The sequence below is a fragment of the Eretmochelys imbricata genome, chromosome 2, assembly GCF_965152235.1.
Source record: "Eretmochelys imbricata isolate rEreImb1 chromosome 2, rEreImb1.hap1, whole genome shotgun sequence".
In the NCBI taxonomy this organism is placed as follows: Eukaryota; Metazoa; Chordata; order Testudines; family Cheloniidae; genus Eretmochelys; species Eretmochelys imbricata.
In genome coordinates this window covers 134387282-134414982 of record NC_135573.1, presented here as the reverse complement: position 1 = coordinate 134414982, position 27701 = coordinate 134387282, and the positions used below count along the sequence as shown (strand labels likewise).

The 27701-nt window shown below is 42.7% G+C and overlaps 1 protein-coding gene across 1 annotated transcript in view; it reads right to left on the bottom strand.

The window, feature by feature from the left end:
* Positions 1 to 27701, bottom strand: part of MYO10 (myosin X) — a 231681-nt gene that overhangs the window by 19631 nt on the left and 184349 nt on the right. The window contains exons 20-31 of the mRNA XM_077808706.1: positions 25860 to 25984; positions 25560 to 25674; positions 20657 to 20763; positions 19439 to 19660; positions 19311 to 19328; positions 19091 to 19130; positions 16538 to 17440; positions 14058 to 14181; positions 12021 to 12264; positions 9594 to 9689; positions 4215 to 4308; positions 3196 to 3251 (exon numbers count right to left, since the gene is read on the bottom strand). Of these exons, the coding sequence (XP_077664832.1) occupies positions 3196 to 3251; positions 4215 to 4308; positions 9594 to 9689; positions 12021 to 12264; positions 14058 to 14181; positions 16538 to 17440; positions 19091 to 19130; positions 19311 to 19328; positions 19439 to 19660; positions 20657 to 20763; positions 25560 to 25674; positions 25860 to 25984 (2144 nt within the window). The remainder of the gene's footprint in view (positions 1 to 3195; positions 3252 to 4214; positions 4309 to 9593; positions 9690 to 12020; positions 12265 to 14057; positions 14182 to 16537; positions 17441 to 19090; positions 19131 to 19310; positions 19329 to 19438; positions 19661 to 20656; positions 20764 to 25559; positions 25675 to 25859; positions 25985 to 27701) is intronic.

Below are 27701 nucleotides of genomic sequence, written 5' to 3'. Positions count from 1 at the left end.
TTTATTTTTTTAAATCTGGCCCTTGAAACTGAATTAGATAAAGCACTCAACACTGGTACTGAAAGGAACAATCTGTACTGGCAACAGAATTGACCTGCATGTCTACTAATGTTATATATGCCATCATGTGCCACCAATGCCCCTCTGCCATGTACATTGGCCAAACTGGACAGTCCCTATGTAAAAGAATAAATGGACACAAATCGGACATCAGGAATGGTAACACACAAAAGCCAGTGGGAGAACACTTCAATCTTTCTGGACATTCTATAACAGATTTGAAAGTAGCTATACTTGAACAAAATAAACTTCAGAAACAGACTTCAAAGAGAAACAGCAGAACTGAAATTCATTTGCAAATTTAACACAATTAATTTGGGCTTGAGTAGGGACTGGGAGTGGCTGGCTCATTACAGAAGCCGCTTTGCCTCTCCTGGAATTGACACCTCCTCATCTGTTGTTGGGAGTGGACTACATCCACCCTGATCGAATTGGCCCTGTCAGCACTGGTTCTCCACTTGTGAGGTAACTCCTTTCTCTTCATGTGTCAATATATTTATGTCTGCATCTGTAACTTTCACTCCATGCATATGAAGAAGTGAGGTTTTTACCCACGAAGGCTTATACTCAAATAAATCTGTTAGTGCCACCGGACTCCTTGTTGTTTTTGTGGATACAGACTAACATGGCTACCCCTGATACTATATAACCTAATAATTCTTTTCCTTTTATGATCATTGATTTCTAGGGGATGTAAAAATTGTATTTCTGTGTGATTCTTAACACAGCAAGTGAGAGGATGAGAAGTTTTTTCTTTTTAAGATGGGTCCCACAGGGATGCTGACATGAACACCAGACGTGTCCTTAGCAACACTTTTTTAACCTAACTACTATCGCATTTTCAGGCTTTTGCTTTCTTGCATAGTCTTGTTTATAAAGCTTCAGTTCACAACTAAGGTAACTGGGAATGTTCAGATCTTTGTAGGTTGTGGTGGGGTTAATAATTTCAGAACAGCTGCTCCATGCATATTTGTAAATGAGGAGATAGAAAGGAACTGTTACATTTGCATTTTTGACCTGATAACACTGCAGTGTTGTTTAGGCCCAAGCTAGTATGGGCTAGATTCACAAAAGGACTTAGGCATATAACTGCTACTTTAAGTGTCTAAATCCCAGAATCAGGCCTGACTGGGATTCACAAAGCCCTGCTCAGCTGCCCCCAAATCAGTAGGCACATAAGCTCACGCGGGGCCTAATTTTTTTGCAGTTGAAGTTCCCTAGGTACCTATGTTGCTGTCTCTGAGCATGTGCACTGCAGCCCCATGCCAGGTGTCTGGATATCTATACCCCAAAGCAATGCACAAATCTAGGGAAGACAGGTTTTCCTCTGCATAACTTGCCTGCAGGGCCTGATCCAATAAGTGTGCTCAGAGCTCGCTTACCAGTGTGGGCCCCTCTGGAGAAAACCTACACAAAATGTTTGGGGGCAGGACAACCTTCTTCATAACTTTTAGCCAAATGCTTAGGATAATTAAAAACATAACTGGAAAAGCAGGACTCTAATCACCAACTACAGAGTCATTCTCATGCTTGCTCTCTCTCCTGCCCAATGATTCATTATTTGGCCATAGTGCAGGGGTGACCAACCTGCGGCTCTTCAGAAGTTAATATGTGGCTCCTTGCATAGGTGCTGACACCGGGGCTGGAGCTACAGGTGCCAACTTTCCACTGCTCAACCCCAGGCCCTGCCCCCCACTCCACCCCTTACCCCAAGGCTACCACCCCTTCCTGCCCCATTCCCCTGAGCCTGCTGCACCTTTGCTCCTCCCCACTCCAACCCAGAGCCTCCTGTACACTGAGAAACAGCTGATTGCGGTGGGCGGGAGGGAGGGAGAGGTGCTGATCGGTGGGGCTGCCAGTGGGCAAGAGGTGCTGTGGGTGGCGGGAGGGCTGATGGAGGCTACTGATATATTACCGTGTTTCTTTGGCAGTGTACATCAGTAAATTATGGCCACCCCTGCCATAGTGCAACAGCTTCAATAAAAGAGACGGAGGGAGCCTCAGATCAGAATATCCCATCACCCAGTGGTTAAAGGCACTCAGCTGAGGGGTAGCAGATTCTTGGCCAAATCCCTTCTCTCACTCAGGCAGATGAGGGACTTGAACCAGGGGTCTCCTACATTCCAGATGAGTAACCTAGCCATTGGGCTCAAAATTATGAGTGAGCTTCTCTGCCTCCTCCTGCTGCTGTTGCTCCCTCTTCCCCCGCCCAAATTGGCACAGGCACCTAAGCCTGAGAGGTTTGCAGCTGAGAATCCCAAGTAGAGGGAAGTTCCTCCCTGCAGCCAAGACTTAGGCACCTATCTCCAAGAGAGGGATGGGGTTTAGTGCACATCCCATAGGTTGACATCTCCTATTGGCTAGTTTAGGTGAAGAACCTCTTAGCATGCTGGCTTTTGTGAATCCCATTCTAGGGAGCCTAGGCGCTGAACTCTGGCCTTATGAATCTCTGTGGTTTTCTAGGTGACAAAAGTTAGCCATGCTTAAATTTCTTAGTGAACCTAGCCCTATGTTCCAAAATAATGTCAGTTTTTTCCTCCTCTGTTATGCACTGTTATTCGAAGTGAAGTACATCCTGGCCAGAGTTCTGGGGTTGCAATAAATCATTTCTAACATGTCAATCAATGTTTTCCAAAAACATTCTGCTCTATCTGTATGTGTCATCCAAATAATTTTCTTATTAGAACATAACCTCCAAGGAAAAGGGAAATGCAAGAGATCCATAACAAAATGCAAAGGCGTTTTCCTGGTAAGGGTAGATAAAAATCCTACTTTTTACAGTAATTTAAAACAAGAAGCCTTGTTCTTTAAAAGCAGTTTGTATAAATAAAAAGTCATTATTGTTCCTCTCCTACTTTCAGGCCTCTTGAGAAACAAGACAGCTGATTGATGCACATGTTGACCCAAACAAGAGAGACGTTTGTGCCAGGCAAGTCAGCAGAACCCACACTAGAACTGATGCAGATCCTTCTCCACCCACTTCATACATTATGTTGGAAAATCTCAATTTTGGCACGATCAAAAAGGAAAGGCAGTGAAATAGTTTCACGTGCAAAATATGGAGATCAGTGTAAAAAATGTCAAATGTTGAAAGAGGAAACATCCACCCCAGCCAAAAATGTCAGTGGAACTTACCTATCTGGGTTGTCAGAAGCACACACAGAATCAATCAGTCCAACATCCAGTGTGCCCTGTGCAACAAAAACCCAACCAAAAAAGACATTTTAATATCACTAGAATATATTATTAAATCTATTACTTCTAGGTATAAGCAAAACTGGGAATTACTTTGCATTCTTTGGTTATGCAAAACTATATAGATCTAGGTGCCAGTTTCTTCTAACCATTAAAATTTAGGGGAAAGGGAAAAAGGGTTTCAGATAAACAGATCTAATAACAGATCAGCTTTAATTACATTCACTGCAAAGCAAGTTCAAAAACAACTTCTATTTTTCTGAGTTTTGCAACTCAGTTGCAATTTTGACCTAATTTACAATACCCTCAAGAACTTACCACCACACAGTATAGAACTTTGGGAAGCCAACATCAAACAGAAATCTAGATTTTTAATTTCCTTTGTTTCCTTGTTAGCACTATCTAAACTGAATGAGTTATATCTGCCCCCCAGATATATGTTCTGTAAAAATAACCAATGGAAATGTTCCCATATTTTTTTAAATTAACGAATAGTTGTATTTTTTAATTTAATCAAACAAGTATGCCTTTCCAGTACTTTAACCCCAAGTACTGCCCTACTGTTTTGGAGCATGAAGATTTGATCGGGAAACTGACTAGAAAAAAAGTGAAACCAACTAATAATTTTCTTTGCTCAAGGACAGTGAAATGCAAAAATAAAATAAAATAAAATAAAATCAAGAGACTATAAATAGTAAAAAGGAAATTTAGAATAATAAAAGAAATGTTAACCTCTAGATATTGGCTTTAACTCCCTGGGGCAGGATCCATCTTCTCATTATGTGTGAGTGCAAAGTGACTAGCACAATGGGACCCTCTAGCCACTACCACAAATATGTTGGTAACATACACAAGGAAATTTGTGCCTGATTGTGAGAGGTAGTCAGCCCCTGTCACAATCAGGCACTTTATTTTCTAAAAATATATGCTGCTTAATCTGTCTTTAAATTTTGACTCACCACAGCATTCTGTGGGTTTGCCTGCTCATCATGCATCTCCTGGATCTCCTGTTCTGTGGAAGCATTGACCTGACTCAGCACACTGAACCACTGGCTGCAAGAGAGAAAGGCAAACACCAGCATGACAAAAGGCTCACACCCAAAAAACCTTTTTATCACATTTGTGGCCTGGAGCAAAGCAACAGGTTCTACAGGTTTCCTGAACTGCCTCAGAAAGGATCTCTGTTCTCAGCATTCAAAAAAACCCAGCAAGCCTCTATGCAGTCAGTTCAAATAATGACAGAATCCCAGAAGAAATAACCAGAATATCCTTGAATACCCCCTCCACCCCAGAGTATTTTTCCTAGATGTCCAATACCAACCCCCTTTGCACCATTCCATTTGAAGATAAATACCTTGTGTTAACAAAGAGTATCTCTAAAGAACTGACTGTAATCCCACTGAAGCCCTTCTACGACCTGGATGTACCCAAACATATAGCAAACAGTTCAGCTGGAATAGATACATTAGTAATCTGCACATTTTTTTTGTTTGTTTTAAAACATTGGATGTTCACACCTCAGATGGTTCCCTAAATCCTGATGTAATAATGTTGTGATTGGACATTTCTTATTACTATAAACCTGAAAAAGTGAGTGTTTATATAATCTCGTATTTAAGTCCACTGTGCATGTGGCAAGGGAAGGGGGAGGACAAAAAGAACTCCCCACACATTCCTTTTGTCTGTAGTCAGGAGCAAGGCAAAAATCTGCGCTAGGCTGCTTTGGAAGGAAGCCCTGAAGATGGGCCAGTGTCAATTTATTCCAACCCAGTGGTCAGGTATCCTGAAATAGCTGGCAGGTGGTGGAGCAGGAGTTGCTATTCCAACTGTAATCCTGAGTAGCAATTACAGGAGGGCTAAACTTCAGCCATGTGGTCTGCCTTTGGGATATATTTCATCTACTTCTGGTCCCTGTAGAGTTAGAACCCGATTACCTTGTGCAATCCCACTGAAATATGAGCACCGAACTTGGCCAGTTATGCAGGTTTCCTGAACGTCATTCTTTGAGATATTAACTTGCCATTCTAAAGATACTTACCCTAGGGCCAAGTTTCAAAGGGCCTCATCCCAGCCTCTAAAACTGCATCTTCACACTTTTTGCAACTGCAGTTTTTCAAGTGCAGAAGTTGTATATACATGAGCATTTTCTATGCAAAACTGTGGATTTAAGTTTAGAGGCCTCTCTGAAACAATTGCCTACATTCATGGATCCTCTGCCTACACATACGTAATTGAAAACTGTGGTGTTTAGGAAATGCCAGGTTTCCACACCCATAAACCTGGAAACTGGACTCCTGGTAACAGTTTGAGACAGACTAAGTTGTTAAAACAGTATCACAACAGCCAAGGGTTTAGTAGCCTGCCTAACTCCTTCCACAAAGGTAACATTTTAATTAGTAGCAGCTATAAACACTTCAGTATCTAGGAAATGGGAAGTGAACGAGAGTGCTGGTTCTGATCCAGAGCCCATGGCAGTAGGAAAGAAGCTGAGAATAGGGTTATGGTCCTTTTTGTACCTCTGGATGAAAAATCTGGATCCACATTGGACACTGTTTTCCAGCTGGCTCTGTACCTGCATCCTGAGGGTGCAGGTGCCCTAGCAACGGAGATTGGCAGGGGCAATTCTTGAAGAAGAGCAGCCAAGTTTCAGGTGAAACCATTCAAACCTAGGAAATGTCTCACATGGTTTCCACTCATGGTCATAAATTAGCCCAGGTTTACTCAAAACTCACGTTCATCAAAAGCTGCACAAGCCTTTTCCTGAACTTGGCCTGAAACTTAGGTTTGTGACAAAATCTGAAAGCAGGCAAAATGGTTTCATTATGGACGCCTGGCCCAGTTCTAACCCAGTGTTTAGTAGCTCTCAAAAAGCTCCCCCGTCAATGCTCAGAATGGCACAGATTCCAGAGAGCATCACCTCCAGCCCTCCCTTGCTGGAGGGAGTATTAACGTGAGAAGGGCCTCTCTGAAGAGGGAGGGAGGGATAGGTTCAACTCTTAAAGGATCCTAAACCCAAAGTATTCCCACAGATTCATCTTTCCTTTCCTTTCCTTTCCAGATTCTGACCCACAGGTATTTTACTTAAAATCCAGTGTATTAATTAAATCATATCAAAGAAGCCAGACCTCATAGTATAAGCCACCTACAAACCTTTTATTATACAACAGCTAGCGTGGGCATGTAGTAGTATTTTTTAAAAAAGTGATCAAAGTTTAACTTCAAGTACAAGTAGTGTACATATTTTCCTAAAATATTTTTTTAAAATTACGTAGTTAAAAGTGAATGAAAACCCTGCATCTGGGTGAAAGGAAGATGGCACTCGGCTCTGCAGTTCCCAAGTTAATGATTGGGTCTCAGAGGATCAGCAGGTTTCTTCTGCTAACCCCCAAACTGTTTGTTTGCACGCATGTGTCCCTTCGCCCCACACAAGAACAATGCAAAGAAAACAATAAGTACAAAATTTGTGGCATTTCCATCCCATGTGTGAGATTAACCTGCATAGGGAACAACACAGACCTCAGACCATTTCATTCAATGTAATCAGAACTAGCAAACAGATTCTTCTAAATCTGTTTTGGACCTGCTTTTCAGCAGTGCTGAACATTCAGAGCTCCCTTGACTTCAGCACCTCTGAAAATCTTTACACATCTCCACTGGAACCAAGGTATTTTAGAACAATTGTGTACTGTGGAAACAGAAACAGGGAAAACGCCAGCAGGTAAATTAACCTGAATGTGTGTGGTGTGTATACTAAATGAACACTGAAACTAAAGTCACCGTCTCCTCTTATGTTTTGGAAAAAAGTAGAGATATGTGACTGAGAACATGAAAGCCCTTAAACTCTGGTAATTTCCTGTTGGCTCCTCAATAGAGCAGTTTGCCAGAGAGTAGAGTAGTTCAAACAGACAAAAGTAGCTAACTGGATCTTTATACTAGTGAGGCAGTTGGAGATTGCCGCCACCAGAGGCTGCCAATGGCAGCATGGTACAGAAAAGAGCCATATGTGGTAACCAGGATTCGGCCATGTGTCGCTTCCCAGCCTGCTCATGGTCATAAATATGTTACTGTATCTTATGACAAATCTCTCAAGTTAATAATGGAAAGTTTACAAATGGATTCAGATTATAATTTTAAGGAAGATTTAGCAGCTCATTTTAATTTCAAAAGAGATCACTGAATTAACTGTGCTGTTATAGCCTATGAAAAGTAGCCCTTTAAAGTATGAACAAGAAGAACTGCAATCAGAAGATGTCAAGGCCCTTTACTAACTTTAATTAATCTATATTCAATACCCCTGTGATGGAGGGAAGCATTATTCCCATTTTACAAATGAGAAAAAAGAGTAATAGAAATGTTAAGGGTTAAATCCACAAAGGGGACTTAGGCTCATGTTGAAACACCTGACTTTTAGATGCCCTGCTGCCTAATGGAACCTTCAGCCATGAGTTAGGTGCCCAGGCTCCCTATACATTGCCAGGGGAGAGAAAGGCAGCTAAGAATAAGATCCACAGAAGCCAGCATGCTGAGTGGGGAGCTGCCTAAGGTAGCCACTAGGAAGTGCCAAGGATGGGGTCTGGGGACCTAAGACCTGCCCCTCAAACATAGTTAGACATCAAGCTCCGGGTTGGAGGGAGACATCTATCTCTACTTAGGATTCACAGCCCTGAACCCACTTCTGGAGTTAGATGGCTAAGCCAGGTCAGCCTTCTCACGTGCTCATGAACGAGAGCGCCCCTCCTTCACTTACATAGCCTAGTGGTTAGGGTATTCACTGGGAGGTGGGACATCTGATTTCAAATCCTTGCTCTGCCTGATAAAAAGCAGGTACTTGACTTTGGGTCTTCCGTACACAGGGGAGTGCCCTGACCAGTAGGCTATAGAGTCTGTCTCTCTCTGGTCCAGTGAACAATTATTTATACAAAGTGGAACAGCTTCAACAGGAGAGATTGAAGGAGCCACACCACCAGCTATCCACGCGCAAGTCCCTGCTCCAACTCAGGCAGACTGGGGATCTGAAGACAGTTATGTGGAGTGTGGGAGACCTAACCACTGGGCTATTAAGCATTCTGCGATGGACACACACACCCCATCTGAAAAATTCCCAAGCTGGTCACTCCCAGCTGTCTTTTATGTGAGGCCCAGTCGTGTGGGGTGTGGTCACCCCACACGCAAGATAGGCAGGGAAATGCCTAGCTTGTGAATCCCACTAGGCCTGGCTTAGGCATGAGCTAGGATGCTGCACAGCTCAGTGGGATCAGAACTTAGGTGTATTGCATGTCTCCTGGTAGAAACTTAGGCACCTAGGGAACTTTACTGATTCAGACTTAGGCGTCTACATGGTTAGGTGGCAGGTGAGTGGGGTTATCAGGATCTCAGTGGAGTCTAAATATTGGAATTAGTATCTAAGTCCCTTATTGATCTAGCACTAAGTAACTTAGATGAGGCCACTGAGTAAAAATACCCACATATCCTCACTTCTCGTCCTAGGAGTCCAGCTCAGCGGGCAGTGTAAAATTTAAAAATAACTTTATTTATTTTCTTACATTTGAATGCTTGTGGTTTTGTAAATGATGTGATAGGCAAGTAGGATATTGTCACTCAGCCATTGCAGGTAGTTTTTTAAATTCAGATTTTTGGATTTGGAATGTAATAGATCTAGCAGCTTTAGCTTGCTCCTAGCCCATGAGACTATGGTTAGAAAATTTTTCTTTCCTGCTGCCAAGGATCCGTATCAGATTCTAAGACCTTTAACAGCTGAGCAGATGGAGATCACATGCTTTGCTCTAAATACCAGTCTTCTCGTTTGTGAATGTGAGTGCACTCCTCTGAATTACAGTGACCATGTGAAATCTCACATACGAGAAGATTTTAAGCTCTAATCCTGCAAAGAGAACAGTGTAGGAGCCTGCCAGACCAGGGCTTTATTTCAGACAGCCTATATTGGATCATACGGATTGCATCAGTTTTTTAAGCAGGTAAAGAAGGGCCTGAAAAGCACAAAAAGCAGTGAGAGAAGTGGCCAAAGGAAATCACCCTGTACAGGCAAGAGCACATTAAAGGTTGTCACAGGGAGCAGGCTGGGAAGCGACACATGGCCGAATCCTGGTTATCGCAGCACTGCTGATATGGCTCTTTTCTGTAACACGCTGCCATTGGCAGCCTCTGGTGGCTGCAATCTCCAAATGCCTCACAAGATCTTTCAAAGGGGATTAAATGCAGTGTGTTTAATACTGCTGGCCAATACCTTCAGAGATTGCATGTAAAAGACTGTCAATACACTGCTGCTGTTTGCAAGAGTTAGAATGATATGGAGATGAAAAGCTTAATGATTCTCTTACCTAGCATCCTCAGGAGAGTCAGCAATCAAGTGGTAGGTCCTGTCGGCCATTACTATATCAATCCCATTTTCTTTACCGGTATTATCAACAATCTCTCTGAAATGGATGCAAATGCCAGAATTAACGCTAGAAAGATACCCCATGCACAGTGACAATGCCCTTCTAGTGAGCAGCTTAGACATGCTAATATTTCAGAATAATATTTACTTGTTTTACCCTGATTCACTTAAGATGTGTAATGCAGACTCCTGTTACTTAAACATTATCAATTCACCAAAACAAAATTTGTCATGGCCATCGTAGCCACTGTCCAAGTTACCCATGTTCAAAGCACTGTGAAGCTTCACTTTTTAAAGTGGCCTTTTTTCCCCACTTGTCATTTAAAAAATAAATACTTACAACAACAAAGAAAAACCTTACTAATGAGGAGGAAGAGACCCATCTCTGAACAAATAACCAGTGTTGAGGAAAGGAAACATAAGATCTTACCCTGACTCCTTAAAATATTCAAGGGGTTGTTGAAGATGCCAGAAATGCAGGCCAAGATTTTCAAACGTAATGGCATTTTGTCTGTCAGTTTTTGGGTGCCCAGTTTAAGACACATTAAAGGGCCCTGGTTTCCAGGAAGTGCTGAGCACCCATCCTCTGAAGACCAACCCTTTTGAGGTGCTTAGGTGTCATGGGGGGAAAGGGGTAGGGGAAGACTCCCTACCTGGCTCCTGGGACATGGCAACCCCAGCTCCTAGCTCCATGTGCTGCCTCCGCTCCACCCCAAACCCCCGTTCTGCAGCTCCCAATGGCTGGGAACCATAGCCAATGGGAGCTGCGGGGGCGGTGCCTGTGGGCGGAGACAGTACATGGAGCTAGGACCTGAGGGAGGGGAGTTCTTGTCACCCTTCCAGGAACTCCTCACCCCCAGGTAAGCACTGCCCCGCACCCCAACCCCTGGCTCTGAGGTCCCCACACCCAAACTCTTGCTGCTGGTGGGCAGGGGGGTCTGAGACTGCCCCAGCCTGGTCTGGGGGCTGCCCGAGCTGCTCAGGTGGCCTCCGGGCCAGGTGCACCAGCCACTGCAGAAGTCACAAGGGTCACAGAAAGACCTCTGTGACAAACACAGAGCCTTAACCATAACCAATATGGTAGACGTGAATATCGAATTCAAGAGTAACAGAAGGCTAGTTATAAGAATCCAGGATCTATATTCATGGATTTACTATGTCAGTAGCTGCCCATTACTACTATTGTGACAGATCTGTACATGCTCAAAGGGCCTGATCCAAAGCCCACAGAAGTCAATGGGAATCCCATTCACTTCAGTAGGCACTGGATCAAGCCCGGAGAGTAGACTGAGAGAGCAGTCACATCCGCAAAGAAAACTTGATGGAGCTTTGATTTAGGTTAAAAATAAGTTAGTAGTAATAGAATACAAATGATAGGCTCTGCTCAAGGTAGACAGAGAACAGGAACAAGGTATTGTAACTAATCCTAACATACATTAGCAAAGCCATGTGGGGCAAATTCCACACATTGCCACACAGAACTGAGACTACACAGCACTATCAGTCTTTCATCTTAATACCCACTTAGGAACCCCCCTACCCTCAAACCTAAGATGTACTGAAATTTTAGAAGAGAAAGTAAAGACATTTTCACATAGAAAATCTTTTTTTCAAACATGCCTGCAGAGGCTTGGAATTGCGACACACATGGAACTATCTGTACCTGATAACAGTATATACTCCCACTCCTACATTATTAAAGTGCTATGTGGGAGTTCTAGTGACTTGATTATAATTGAAGTCAATGCAGGTTGCACAATTAAAGGCTGTGAAAATGTACTTTCTAGTGACTGAAAGCACTTTGATTAATTATAAGAATCTGGTATAGTACGGAGAGATGGTAGCCTCTCCACAGTTAAGGTTGTAACCAGCTTCCATTATAAAGCCCTCTTTTAACCGCCATACACTTTTAGAAAACTGGTTTGGCCAGTAAATCAGTGCATTTATATTAAAGGTAAAGGAAAATGTAATTGTGGTTACAGGTCTCCCTGAGAAGATATCTGACTGTGTGACTCACAGTAGATTAAAAATTACTAAGACTAAAGGCTAGACAGTACTTCTTTCACCTTCTTCATTCCAGGTCTCCCTGTGGCTGAAGGCTTGACATCATTTCTCCAACTGTCCTGAATGACTACTGAATAAGTAGGGCTGGGATTTTCAAATGTGCTCAACATTGGTCTGATTACATTAAGACCTCAGTTGACTTAAATTGGAGTCAAGTTAGGACAGTGCTTAGTTCTTTTCTCACACACACATAAACACATGTACGAATGCATGGGAGTTGAGGGCACTCAGCACCTTTCAGGGTTGAGCCCTGACAGGTGTTTATGTAAAGCTATGTCCAACCAAAATGCACATGTAAACCTACCTAGCTGTTCGGATTTGAATGGTGCCCTTCAGCTTTTCTTCACTGTCATTTTCAAAGTACATGAGCCTGGATTGTCTGAGGACAAACCAGCGTTTCTTCCAGTTTCTTCTGGAAAGCGTAGATGATCCACCCCCCTTTTTGTGCAGCCAGCCCTGTTTGAGTGCTTCCTGCTTGGAACGGAACCACAGAAAGGTCTCGTCTTTCAAGACACACCAGCGTCGCTTCCATGTGTTCATTAAACCGCCTGGCAGAAAAGAGAGAGGATTAGCTTAAAAGGTTACATTAAAAATAAATAACAAAAAACATCAATCTAAAAAATTTAATACCCTGAGTAGGTCTATCTCGAAGAAACTAACAAATAAGTAACCTTTATTTATAACTAAATCAAGAGACTGAATCAACACTCACGATGGAAAGGTGTTAACCAATCACTGAAGTGACAATATCGCTGCCTTTCTGTTATGAATCATGAGACTGAAGACCTCATTTTCATATACGCTAAGGCCACCTCACGCTGTTCTGGGAATGTACAACAGCTTTAAAGTGGGTGAACGGTGTAAATAGGCCTTACTGGAAATGAGAATTAGGCCCCAGTAGTTTATCCCAACAAAAGCAATGCTAACACCAGAGTTTAATACATATTCAAACTTACAAAAAACATCCCTAAACGTTTAAGGTTGCTATGAGCAAATAATACCAAACTCAAAACTACCTGGTACAGCTGAGGAAACTGAATTTACCATGGAAACTGTTGCTGATTTAACTATACAAGCACAGTTAAACCACCATAACTCCCATAGTGTGGGTGCAATTATACCTGTATAACCGTGCTTATACTGATATAGCTTATTATCGTTTGGGAAGCAAAATAAGTGATACCAGAACTAATTGAAACCCCACTAGGATTTTATTAATATAACTACATTGGCAAAAAACCCATCCCCCAATCAACATAGTTACAGTAGTAAAACTTTTGAGGGTAGGCCAGGCCACAGCATAAAGCCATTCTGCATACATCACCTTTTCACACATACCTCACCATCTCTATACGAATCAGTCACAGTCATCATGCTGACACAAACTCAGACAATCTTAACTCTGTCCACTGTAGGATGGCAATGTATCTGGAGGATATTTACTCATTAATTTGGTTGTGATTTATGTCTGATATGCCCTCTGGAACTTTAACTGGTTTTAAGGATTTATTTTTGGGGGGTGAGTGTATTTTTGTAATATTGGATTTGTGAACGGAATTATGTTGTGATTAGTAAGGAGAGTTGCTGTAGTGTTGCATGGTTTGTAGAGTAATTGTCATTGTTGTTAGAGGGGAGAGGTAGAGCAAATTTTTGTGGGTCATGTAAGTTCCCATGTCTTCTTACGTGAGGGCACTACGTTGATAAACCTCATATATAGAATAGAATACAACCTATAGGCCGTTGCCACTCATCTGCTGGGAAAACTAAGAATCATAACAAAAAAACTCCTGAATATATTCTTTCCTAAATCTCTCGTGGTGCTTTGTAATATAGCCTATTTTGGATTACTGATCCTAAGCCCACTGAAAGATTTCTGTTGACTTCAGAGTGGTCTCTGGCACTGGCTCCTAGTACACTGCATGTCAGAATGTTTTTATTTATCTGTTTAGATTGGAAGGTCTTTGGGGCAGGAACAGTCTCTCCTTTACCTCTGGTAGAACCTGGCTTTCTAGCCACTTTATAAGACATATCCAACGTTCAGCTGTTCACTCGTCAGTGAAGATGTTACGTGAAATGAATGCAGACTATAAAAGGTAATGAAGTTGAGCTGCTTGGTCCATGTCCCTTTGCAGAAGAGGAACTATCTGCAATCTGCCTGATACAAGACATTGCAGTCAGAGCTTAAGTTGAGAATGGCTCTCTCCACGTCATTCTCTCACCCCTTAATGAAATCATAAACAGCAAGCAGTACTGAAGTGGAGCTATAATCCTTAAAACAGGAAAATACTAGAGAGATTTCTGAACATTTTGGTTCTTTAACCAGCTCTGGTCGGCTCTATACCTTTCATGTATAAAAAGCTGTGGAAGTAGGGCAAGCTGACACAACTGTAGACCGAATCCCTCCGATAGGAAAGTTCGTCATCTGTATCAAACCTGGAGTCAAAGTCTTCTTCACTGTCTTCAAACTGTTGAAGAAAGGGAAGAAAGGTGAAATGAGCAGCCAGGAGGCAAGAAGGACAGCATGTCAAACAAACGTTAACTGCCTCTAATATAGGAAGGAGCTTACAGCAGAATGGCTAATGGCCAATGCAGAATAAAAACATTTTAAGAAAAAGCAAAGTTTAGATTTTTATACAGCAGATGTTTTGAAGTCTGATACCGTAACATTTTGTGACGTTTCTACAACACATGCTCCGTGGTCAGGTATGTATTGCACAACAGAATAATGGGGATGGGTGGGGAGAGGAGAGAAACACATATGGAAAGTTAACCCTACCCACTTCTGAAACAGCTCTTGGAGGATCTTTACCATCTCCATACTCTTCTAGCTGGGAACATAATGTTCCCCATTGTAGTTATTATTCTCATTGATAGTAATCCCCAAATTGCTCCTGTGGGGAAGGAAAGATGCTGTGGGGACAAATAAGGGCGTCCAGAATAGGCAGTGTTGCTGGGAACAAGGCTCTTTCTTCTCCCAGTTTGCATTGTGGGCAGACTTTCAGTCTATTTATCTTCTTCTCCTGGGCTGACAATTTCATTTTGGAGCTGTCAGTCAGGAATACAGGGTAGGATTTTCAAAAACAGCTAAGTGAGTTTGTTGCTTAACTTCTATTGGCATAACTAACTCACTTAGGCATGTCTGAAATGCCTCCCACTGTGTTGAACAGTGTGGCCCATTCTGGCATCCCATCTGAGAAGGAAGCCCCCTACCTCGGCTGGAACATTGGCAAAGTCACTGCCTCCTCAGATATTCCCCAGAGCCTGATGGCCCTTCATGAATTTATACATCTGAATTTAATCCTTACAGTCTAATCCTGAGGAGAACTGAGCTTTCACCATTCCCACTAAAGTCAAAGGAAGCTCAGAGTGCTCAGCAGCTCACACTGTGCACTTGGTTTATAATTAGCCCTACTATCTATATATAACAAACCTATATAACAGCTTTACAGCTGTTAAAGGGAGTTATCCTTTTGAAGGGTGCAACTGGTGTGCACTACCTCCTCCCACCCCTCAAGACCTGTATGTAACACTCAATTTAGACGGTTTTCAAAAAGCAAAATCTACAGAGTATCCTTAGGTATGGGGCAAGTTCCCCTCCTGTCCCCCCGAGCCCTTATACATTCAGTTTAAGTTCCTGATCTGGTTTCATACACAGATAACCATGTAGGGGATGGGGGATAAAAGGAGTCTTCAGTCTACACTGTTGAAATGTATCAGGATGAAACATGTAATTGTTCACTCATTCTCTCAGGTGGGAAATTGGTCACTAGGTATCGTAGGCAAAGCTGGTATGGAAAAGTTCCCAAATAGCACCACACGAGCTAATTCCCTAATGTCAGGGAGGGAAAAGGTGCCAGAGTTTATTTCTTCCCTGCAGGAAGAGCCTTCCTCAGAAAAATAAGCTGATGAGAAAACAAACCCCACAGAATTAGCCAAAGAAATACCAATTTATTCCTAGGGCAACAGCGGTCAAAACAAGAGTAAAAATAGCTCATTGTATTTTATTGCCTGAAATATAACAATCCAAGATATTTTAGTGCTGCTTCTGCCCTCAGAGCCAGTCAATATTTGTATGTTTTCATGGTTGCTCAAACACACTATAGGCTCTAGTCCTTTTATTTTCCCAATCATAAATAGTTTGGGTGTATATTTGGTAGATGAAACCAAGTTCTTTCAAGAGATTTATGGTTGGAAGAATAAAAGGACTGAAAGCCTACAGTGGGTTTGAGAAACGGCCCTGAAGAAGAGCCTTCCACAAAGGAGAAAAAAGTGTCCCAAGAATTCACATTCAGTAATATGAACATTTGCTATTATACGATAGTTACTTTTGACAAAGAAAGGTTTTGTGTATCTAGTTTCTCAAGGCTTTTTGCAAACAGTTGATTCAATACTATTCTATCCTGTATATATAGTTGAATCTTCTTATAATGAATTTACTCACCTTCCCCATATAAGAACTGTACTTAGACTGTACCCTAATCCAGGTATGGAACTCCTGATTGAAATTAATGGGAAGTTCTGCATCAAAATTGATAGAAGGATATAACCCTGTCCAGAGGTTCCTCTAACTAGGAATGCAATTCACACATCTAATCTGTCTGTGGATTTCTAGTACACCCATCCCAATGGTATCTAGTTGCCAGTAGATAACTATGTCCAAGTTCAGTGTAAGCAAGGTCAAGCTATATATAATGTATGTGCATATTTATAGGAACAGACACAGCTATTGGATTTGGTACATCTACCATTCAAGGAAAAATTTAACTACCATTTCTTCTGAATGTATAATGTTAGTGGGTAACAAGAAATAAAGGTACTCACAGATGACTGGGCTCCTTCAGAGCTGAACCTGTATGCCCCAGAACTGTTGTACGTCCCCACTGAGCAGCGGTAGTCAGGAGACCACTGGCTACTGTGAGAATTAGAAAAAGTCACGCTGCTGCCAGAAGTGATGGCACCATCTTCATAGTCATCTTGATCATAATCATAGTCCCCATCGGGAGAAATCAGTTCCTCAGAATTTTGGGGTCTGCAGGACACATTTTCTGGCATGCAGTATGTGGATTCACCACTCGAAGAGTTGTGGAGACTGAGAGAGTCGTGGCCGGAAGCAATAAGCATGGTGTTGCTAGCAGCAGGACTTGTGGGCACTACTGTGTCATTCATATAAGGATCCTCTTCTGAAGAGTCATCACTAGTTCGAATGCCACTCGTCCTCTGATCTGAATGGCCATGCTCACTTGGATTGGGTGAATCCTTAAACGCATCATCATCAGCTTCAAAGCCCTCGTCCACCTCCTCCTCAGGGTACGGCTGGCTGAAGTTAAAGTTGGGCTTTTCACTGCATGCATTCCCAGTCAGTTCATTGAGCTTGGCAGAATAACCACTGCCCACAGAAAGTGACCTCTCGATGTTTCGGACACATTCATCAATCTCATCAAAGTTCAGAGACTCCAGGAATTCTTGAGCTGCTCGGCATGCCTCATCCTCAAGCCGTTTGAGTTCCTCGTCTCGGAGCTGCTGCAGCCTCTGCAAGGAAGCCTCTGTCAAGGACAGCTCTTGTTGCTCCTTCATGCGTTGCAAGTCTTCGATCTCTTTCTCCAGGCGCAGGATCTCTTCCACCTGTTTGTTTTCTTTCTGCTTCTCCAGCTCTTGCTTCAGCTCTGCTTCCTTCTGGGCTTTCTGAGTGGCTGCCAGTTCCTGCTGCTTCCTCTCCTCTTCAGCCTGCATTCCAAAAAGAAATGTAAGATTCCTTACTTTCTGTTGTTCAAGCTCCATAATCCTTCCATGTTGTTCATTTAAAAGAACCCTTCTCCCTCCATGTAAGAAGATGAAGTGACAGTGTTGTTACATTTACCCATAGACACTGGAAAGCTCAAATGCATGCAAAAGGCTCAATCCTTGCCAGGAACTAAATGAGGTGTGATGTGAAAGACATCCCCATGCAAACAACTATATCAAGTTTCTTTTGGCTTCACCTGCCAACTTCTGTAATAAGTTTAGTTTAAATGCCCTGGGTGCTTTTTCCTTTTCTTTTCTTTTTTATTGGTTGGGACAAGAGATAGAAATAAACAGGATGGCAGAAAGCAGGGGCAGCGAGTTATATCTCCACGTGGTGCCTTAGCACCAGCAATATTCAGAGCCCAGGGGCCCAGCTCCACCAATATTTGGGGCCGGGTGTCCCCACCGACCCCACCTGCTGCCCCCCCAATTGTCCCCCAGCCCCCTCTTGCTGCCCCCGGCTCCCCGCGCGCCTCCCCGGACCCCGGAGCAAAGCGTCCCTGCCTTTGCTTCCGTGCAGCTCCATGCTGCCACCCTGCAGCAACTGCTGCTGCAGGGTCTAGTGCCCCCCACCTCCACTGCCAGGGCACACCAACTCTGAGCCTGCCCTTCCACCTCAGACCCTTCCCTTTTCCGGTGGGACCCTCCACCAGCACAGGGGGCCCCTCTGTCTACAGTCACTGCTCCTGCCCCATGCTGAGCAAGGAGGCAGCCCCATCCCTCACCCCCAGTGAGGCTACAGTCAGGGGCAACAGCAGGGGAGAAGGCGCACGCAGCACCCCCCGGCACCCACCACGGGGGAGGCGAGGGAGATTCCGGGACCTGAGAGGGGCCCTAGGAGCACATGCAGTGACAGTGGTGGGGTGAGTGTGCTGCTGGGGGGGTGGGAAAGGGGGGCTCCTCCCCCAGAGCTCGCTGCTGCCAGCAGGGAAAGGGCTGGGGAGAGTCCTCCTCTCTGGCCCGTCCCATAGCAGCCTGCCTGCACCCCAAACTTATCCCCAGCCCTGCCCCACCCCAGAGCCCACACCCCCAGCCAGAGTATTCACCCCCCCACCGCACCCTCAACCTTCTACCCTAGCCCTGAGCCCCCTCCAACACCACAAACCCCTCATCCCCCTGCACTCCAACCCTCTTCCCCAGCCCTGAGCCTCTCTAACCTCCCAAACCCCCCAGCCCCAGACACAGCCCTCACTCCCACATTCCTACTCTCACCCTGAGCCCCTCCCACACCCCAAACCCCTAATTCCTAGCCCCAGACAGAGCCCTCACCCCCTACACCGCTACTCTTGCCCTGAGCCCCTCCCATACCTCAAACCCCTCATCTGCAGCCACACCCCACAGCCATCACCCCGTCACCAGCTCCCTCTGCACCCCCTCCCATCCCCAAACTCCCTCCCAAAGCCTGCATCCTGCACCCCAATCCCTTGCCCCAGCCTAGGGCCTGCACCCCAGACCTCCTCCCCCACCCAAACTCCCTCCCAGAGCCTTGGGCAGAGTTTGGGGGGCAGAGTTTGGGTGGGGACGGGTTCTGGGCACCACCAAAATTTCTACAAACCTGCCACCCCGGCAGAAAGTATTAACAGTGTAATTTACCTGCTGGGCAAGACGTTCTGCTTCTTGCCTTTGCCTTTCCCTGCAAGGATAAGAAGAAAAAAAAAAGTTAGCAAGAAGAAGAAAGGGGCGAGGGGACTTCATTAGGGCAGTAGTAGAGTTTTCAGAGGGGTTTTTTGTCAAATACAAGTAGCAACTCAAAATGAAACCACTAAGGGTATATTCTCCCCTTGTGTGCCTGAGAAACTCCCATGAATGCTACACATATCTCTCGTCATCACTAGTAAAGATTTACAAAATCAGCTGTGATTACTTGAGGCAAAGGTGATATAGCCTGAAACCCATGAAACCTGATGTTTGCCTTTCAGATCCAGTCAAACAACAGCACACGCTGCACACCTTTCCTCCTCTTCTTTCCTCCTCCTCTCCTCCTCTTGTCGCCTCTTCTCCTCTAATAGCTGTCTGTAAACACGTCGAGCAATCTGGCCTCGCAGCTGCTTCTGCAAGGTTATGGCTGCTTTCCTCAGGTGAAGGAACTTTCTCCTTAGAAGGAATGCCCTGTAGTTCTTCTGTATCACAACCACGTAATAAAGCACCTTTTTGTAATGCTTTCTGAAAGAAGACAGAAAGAGCTTCTCTGTAAAGAGGGTTTGACTACCAGCTAACTGAGGTTTCTATGTAACTGCCCTGCATTAAAGAGTCCATGGTAGTAAAAAGGACAGAGGTATTAACTCCGGCCCTGTGACAGCTCTCCCATTATGGTTTATGTTATCTCTCCCTAGAAAGTGGACATGGTCTTTCTGTGAGAGAGCTAGCTGTGTCTAAACTAAGTAAATACACACCACCCAGCCTTACATTTTTAATACCTCCTCACAAGGAGATGCTGTTAGAAACTACCAGGGGTTTTGATATATATCCTGCACCATGAAAAGAAAAATCACACACAGCAAGACAGCATTGTTTTATGTGACATATTGTTCAGACTATATGGACAGGACTAATATGCACATGAAAAGAAATGACCTCATTATGCAAACAACTATTGAACTGTCCTCTATTGACTTATAGAGGAAACAGAGAAGTAAACAGATGGGATGGACTACCCTGACTCTTATACATAATGCATGAAACTAGGTGAGCAAATAAATCATCATAATTCAGTCACCCAATGTCATTGTTCTTTTGTTCTTGAACAAAGAATCATAAACTGATTGTTCCTAATTTACCTTCTCTTCCCTCTTTCTGTAATGGCAAACAGGATAAGCCAGATCCTCAGCTAGTATAACTCAGTGTACCTCCATAGGCTTCAGTGGAGCTACCCTGATCTGCAGCTACTGTGATCTGGACCCATGATATTATATGAATGCTCCTCTGTGTATCTTCTACACTCTGACATCTTAGTTATTAAAAACAATTCAAACCACCTACTGTTTTATTAAAGGATTGACAAAATAGGGTTGAGATTTCCAAACCACCTATGGAATTTGGGTGCCCAATTCCTATCAGAAATGAATGATAATCCTCTAGGCAGCATTGGAAATCCCTCCCAATGAAGAGGTGCATCTGCATATGCAGCCCATTAGTTAATATTCCCACCTTGTTACCTACCGTGCTACATAACCTAAGACATGTGCTCGGATAATCATGGTTGCCTTGGTGACTTCTACCTCTCTCTGCTTCTCCAACTTGTTTTCCAAGGACTCCCAAAGAAAGACCTATGCAAGAAAAGTTCTGGCTCAATTGAATTCAGCTACCACAGTGATGGATGTCTTATAAATGCACATGAACATAACAATAACAATAATAAACGGCTGCTGGGATGCAAGGTTACATAGGTAACATAGCACAGTTGACATTGAAGGAGGAATTCAGAATCAATATATATATTTTCCTAAGAGGAAAAAAAATAGAACACTTTCCTCTTAAGAACTAAAAAGCCCCAAAATGGCAATTACTCCTCCTCTATTCCATGAGATCCTGACCCTACTGAAGTCAATGGGAGTTCTCCCATTGACTTAAACGGGGCCAGGATTTTACCCAAATTGTCTACTCACTAATGACTATAGTCAGCAACATTATTACTAGACTTTCTTCAAAGTAGCTCTATCCTTCTGAAGATTAATACACACATAAAAGAACTTTGGCTTAGCAATGTGAACAATCTGACTGACACTGACAGAGCCAGAAAATTCAGCCTTGAGGCTTAAACTGCTTCAGAGTAAACAATTTATTGCAAACTCTTAAGAGGGCCCATTCCTGCAAATTCCTCTTGCCAGGGCACAAATCAAAACAGAAGTAGCATCTACGTAAATGAAAGCAGTTTTAGGTCCAGGGGCTTGACTAAGGAGCAGATTTTTGTCCTGTTGTTAAGCAGTGAATCTACTGCTGTGGAAAAATAACTCAGTAAGATTTACATGCATGCACTTGCTGAGAGGAAAGCATAATCTGCTCACTGAAAAAACTTTGGAAATTTGATGAGCAAAAGATATGCTGAGTAACCACTTCTGTAGTAAATGATATATTTCTATATTTTCTGTTTTTTAAGTACCTTCTTAGCTACAGCACTCATGTCAACACCACACCAACTTTGCAAAGTTACACTTGGTTTCTGAGGTTTACAGTAGTGTGTAAATTGTAACTGAAATGGGTAAATCTTAATCATCTTCTTGCACTCCTGTAACTTGATTTTTTAAACAATCTGGAACTCAAAAAAGAAAGTCCATTACCAAGTGGGGAATTTTAAAGTACATTTTCAGCCTGGAGCAAGTTTTTATGGTTCAATCACAAATCTCCTGTGCTTGATCCAATCTTAATAATAATGGTGCTGATTAAGATGCTATAATGTAGTTCTGTGCTATGTGCCCTGTGTGGTATAAGACCTTTTCCGGACCTCCTCTTTCATCTGCATCTTAGGGCCGAATCGTCTGGCACCTACTATGGGTGTATGGCTTGAAATATGGCGGACTTGTGGTGTTAGCCTGCACTGGGGCAGAAGGAGTAGCAGAAGCCTAGTGCAGGGACACTTTGCATCTGAAAAAAGAAAGGAGGACTTGTGGCACCTTAGAGACTAACCAATTTATTTGAGCATGAGCTTTCGTGAGCTACAGCTCACTTCATCGGATGCATTATTATGCTCAAATAAATTGGTTAGTCTCTAGGGTGCCACTAGTACTCCTTTTCTTTTTGCGAATATAGACTAAGACGGCTGCTACTCTGAAACTTTGCATCTGAAGCACAGAGCCACGCTCGGGGGCAGCTGTTTATAGGAGCCTGGAGTTAGGGATTGTGGAGGTGAAGTGAGCGTGTGGCCAGTGTGGACATACAGGCACACACTAGATTCACTGAGCCAAAACTCTGTGTAGTACAGGAGGGCAAGAGTGTGTCAGAAGGAGGCAAAGAGGGCAGCAGCTGCTACTCTCCTCCACAGGCTGTAGTGGTGGCTTTGCAGCTGCTTTGCACCTTGCCTTCACATTCCTCCCCTCCCCTGCAGTTCTCAAGGGATGACACTCTACTGGTTGGGTTTTGCTATGAGATGAGGGAGGAGTAAAATCTCGTGTGGAGTTCAAGTGAAAAAGGATGTAATTCTCCTGGCTTTTTGGATCCCGAATCCTCACCACTGTTCCAATTTCAGTGGGCACCGAGGAAATGTGTTGTGAGGAAAGAGCAAGCTGCTTACTTAGCAGGAGAGCTCTGTTGGATTATGGCCCCTTGTTTTTGAAGCAGGATTTGTTAACTTGGCAGAAATAACCATTAAAAAAGGTGACAGTCAGATATGACTAAAATTTATTATTCTGCACTGATGCATTTTTCAATAGGAAAGAAAGCATTTCCCTAGGAATAAGGGCTTTTTCTGGAATTCTTTTACTTCTGTACAACAACAACAACAACAAAACACCAAACCAACTTCTCACCAATGAACACGGGGGACTCCCCATATGGAAGACTATGATCCAGTCCTGAGTGGAGCCTCAAAGGGGCTGGATTATACAACAGTTACCCAACGTTGGTGAGCACTCACTTGCATGAGAAGTCCCATTGCCTAAGTGCTCACCAGTGTAAAGGTGCACCATCTAGTTTTTTACAGAGAGTCTTTACTTACACATATGGAACAGCCTCTGCTTCAGTGGGTCTACTGTCCTTTCCTATTCAATTTTGCTCTAGCACTCTCTAGATCACTATGGTCCTGATTCAGGGCAGCACTAAATTGCTTTCCCGAAAGGGGATGGATTTAAGCACGTATTAAGCATGGGCTTGTGTGTTTTCCCAAATAGGAGTGCTTTCGTGAATCTGGGCATGTAAGAACAAGAAGTATCTCAACAGCTGCCCTAATCCCGATGATGTTATCATCACTCCTTTTACATCAAAATGGAAGGGATAATATCATTTAATACCACAAACAGTAACTTTTTTTCTATTTGTTAAAACTGTTTTATTCCTCTTTTTATATACTGTAATTTTAAAAAATGGATACAAAGCTGTCCTTTCCTCAGTAATGTGAAGGGTAGTTACAGATAAAGTTAAAACAACATTTAGGGTCTGATTTAGATCCAAAAATCAAGACAACTGGCTGCAACTTTGCCCTTGGCTTGCTACCTGTACTGATTTTTGCAGGTGATGCAGGTGATCTTGTGCCTATGCAAGATGTACAGTTTGAATTTAATGTCCTCTTGCCCTCCTCAGAAATAAGCTCCTTACTGACTTGCTTCACTCGTACATTTACCAACCCCCTTAGGTGATTCTTGCACATCGCTGGGAAAGTTGTAAAACCAGCTCTGACAGCTGCAAAGGTTCTACTGTATATGGAGCTTTCAGAGCAGTGTGGAGTCTCTCGTATATATTTCCCTATATTTTGAAGCAATGCCCATGGTTTAATCAACATGACTACACATGAATGGGTGTAATACGGTTAACACACTGCATGCCTCTGAAAGAACATGCAGTGTGAAGCAAAACCTAGTTATGGCTTTGAATTTATAGCATTATTTGTAAACAGTGGTCTACAAGAGGGTGGGACAAATGTCAGTGTAAATCAAAAAGAAAAGGAGTACTTGTGGCACCTTAGAGACTTTAGTCTCTGAGGTGCCACAAGTACTCCTTTTCTTTTTGAGAATACAGACTAACACGGCTGTTACTCTGAAACCAGTGTAAATCAAAGTGATCTATAAGTCTTTAGGTCGCAATATAATGGGAGACAGTTTCAATTCTATCTATGTTATCTTAATGGGCTCTTTTGGATTTACTAACATGCTGCTTTTTTGTTGAGATTTCACCTTGTAAGAACACAACACACAGGAACCATGTGGTACTTCCATTCACTTCTTTTCAAGCTCTTTAGATGTGTTATGGAATGGATGGAACTGTTAAACGTAAATGCTACTATAGAAAATCTCACTGAAATCAATGGGATTTTACAAGGTATCTTTGCCATGGATTCCTTATGATAAAAACACATCAAGAATAATAACAAAGCTCTTTACAAATACTTATACTGGACAATTGACAGTTCAGCCAGCTTTACTTCTGGGTCTGTTATCCCCTTATTGCCCATACATAAGGCCCAGTAACATCGGTGGGAGTTACACCGAGGGACATAGCAGTAACAGATGAGAGGCCTGCAGGACCATCTTGACCAATTCGAAATTGATCTTTACAGTATATTCCCTAGTACTTTGCCCAGTATACTTTTAACTGTTTCTTAGACTCCCATAAAATGGAATATCTATGCGTGCAATACTATTAAATGATTTGAGGAGGCTAGGGGCATACATTCACAGGAAGGATGGAATCTCTGCAAAGGCCTGTTGTTTGAGATCAAGCTTTTTTCTCTGTGTTGTAGCCAAACAAAAAAAAAGTGTGGGTTTGGTTGCTCATGAACTAAAATACGTTTCAAAAAAAAATTTTTTTTTAGTTATTTGGCATGAAGAAGATGCAGAAGTGAGAGTTAACTGCCTGATAACATGCATGTCCAGTTTCAGCACAGTGTAACCCACAGAAGTCCATTTCTGCCACCCTTAAAAACACTGGGTGAAATCCTGGTCCCACTGGCTTCAATGGGGTCAGGATTTCACTCACTAAGAACCACCATATTCTGCGCAAGCAGTGTCATAGGAATGAATGGGTCTTCTCGCAAAGCAAGGAACTGCTCCATGTGAGTAAGGGTGTTAGAATCTAACATTTTAGGCCCTGATCCTACAAACACTTATGCACCCGAGAAGCTTTACTCACGTTGAGTAGTGCCATTGGACTCACATGGTCTACTTGTATGAGTAAAGCTACTTGCATGCCTAAGTGTTTGCAGAGTCTTAAACTAAGTTCTCCAGAGCAAGGGCTAGCTCTTACTATGTGTTTGTACAGCACCCACCACAATGGGGCCAACTCAGCTCTACCCCAATACAAACAGTAAGTTCAACCACAGCTGTGCAGTTGGGAGCTGCCTAAATACTGTCCTTAGACTCATATTAGCAACAGCCATGGAATGAAAGAGGACAACAATCTAATAAGATTATGTTACCTTATTTTTTCCAAGCTGCCATTCGGTGCTAGTACCATCATACAGATGAAGGAGGACGGCACACTTCCCTTTTAAATCTTCAGGCACAGTCAAGTTTCTCATTAGGACTTTATACCTGGCCCCCACCACAAAAAAAAATTTTTTAAAAATTACTTATCTCTTCATTTGAGAATAGAGTTACCCCTTCTCCCCCGCCCCCATCCATTTCATAAGGTTTCTTCTAATCCTCTGAGTTAAGAGCATGAGCTCAATATCCAGGATTTATGTTTGTTTCATACAATTGTCCCACTGCATGTTTACCTTTTATAAAAATCTTGAAATTGCCTTCTCACTGGAAAGCCAGCCCGTCGTATCCTCACTGTCTCCAGCATCCCAGAATAATGTAGCTGGTTAAGCACCACTGTCTGGTCGAACTGGTCTGGCATCTAAAACAAATGGATTTTTAAAATTAAAATAACTTAACAATAACAGATATTAACATGGTCTCTATCAAATTTGTAATGTGAGATCTTGGGAAAATAAATGAAAAGCTATACATACAAATCAGAGAAGCATGGAGCCAAGTCAGAGCTTCCTACACCCAAAATACCTTTCACTGGCTGTACAGTTTCTAAACACATGAACATTTCAGGAAATATGAAGTATCTCTTCAGGATAAAACAAACTAAAAGGGTAATTACACAATGTAATCTCCATATCTGCAGCACTGCAACCCCTGTTTAATCCAATCAGCCATCTCTTTTTATTTCACTTGTATTTAGTAACTAGACATTGCTCTCAATAATGAAACAGTGGAAAGCACCAAGGGATTGCTAAATTAATAGCTACAAAATTATAGCTTGAAAAAAATAAACCCCCTTAATCTGCATTCCCTGGAGATAAACACAGGGGTTGAGACTAATTAGAATAGCTAAGGAATAGGTTTGTGTGTGTGTTGTGTTTTTATTTTTGTAACAACGATAGACATTTCATTTCCTATTTAAAGTTGATGATGAAAACTTTGTCAGTTTCTTCCCTCTTCTGATTAGTCATATATTTCATTACTATTATTTCATACTAGTCATGTTTTGGCTACCAATGCAAAGCAGCAGACAGGTCATTTTATTGTGTGTACGTAGTAGAAAGCATTTATTTACCTAGCATATTCAGCCACATCATTCTGTTTCTTTAGCTTTGTGTTTAGCTATTTTAACATCCTTTTTTATTTAGAAAAGAGATGCACCAAATAAGTTATAAACCTGATCATTTGCATATTAAAGCCTAAACATTACCATCAGTGGTGTTTCTTATTTAGCATCCACGGCTACTTTTTTGCCATATCTTGCTTCTTGACCAGATGCTGCAGTGGAAGAATCAAATTCTTCCTTAAATTACGACCATAAAAAAGCGACTAAAGTCCGTGTAAGGTGGCAATCCTGCAAGGCACTGAGCACTCTATCCCTAACCCTGAGAGGTCCATACATATGTGCTTAACTATATAAGGTGAGTAATTCCATTGAGTTCAGTGGGGCTACTCACTCGCTTACGGTAAACCACTTGCTTTGCTGATACAGGCCATCTACCTGAGTAAGACTTGCGTGCACAGTATGGCACATATGACTAATTGGCTATATAGGGCCTGATCCAACTCCTACTGCAGTCAATGGACATCAGTGGGAGCCGCGTCAAATGCTAAGTGACACTGGTTCAAAATGCTTTTTCCATTACTTGTGAAACAGTGAACTTTAATGATGCATTATTTATCACAAGTAATCTTAAGAAAACACAACTTCACAATAATTATTTTAGAACTGCACAACTTCATTCAGTTATATATCTCCTGTTGCTGCCAGTCACAATTAAACTCATGTATTAGTTTTATGTTCTATTTATTAGACGTTTAAAACAAAGCAAAATATGTACAGAAAGGAACTTCAGAAATATTAGTGTATTAATTTCAACCTCTCCTCCCCCCCCCCCCCCCAAAAAGCAACCAACATTTAAAACAAAGATGTTAATATCACAACAATCTTCCTTTCATTCATTTCTCCCTCATAGCAATATTTTATCGTGCTTAGCTCCGTGGGCAGTAAAATTTTCGGAACCAAACTGCTTAGTCCAAATAGCTCTATAAAGTTCAGTAACATTCACCATTTTACAGAC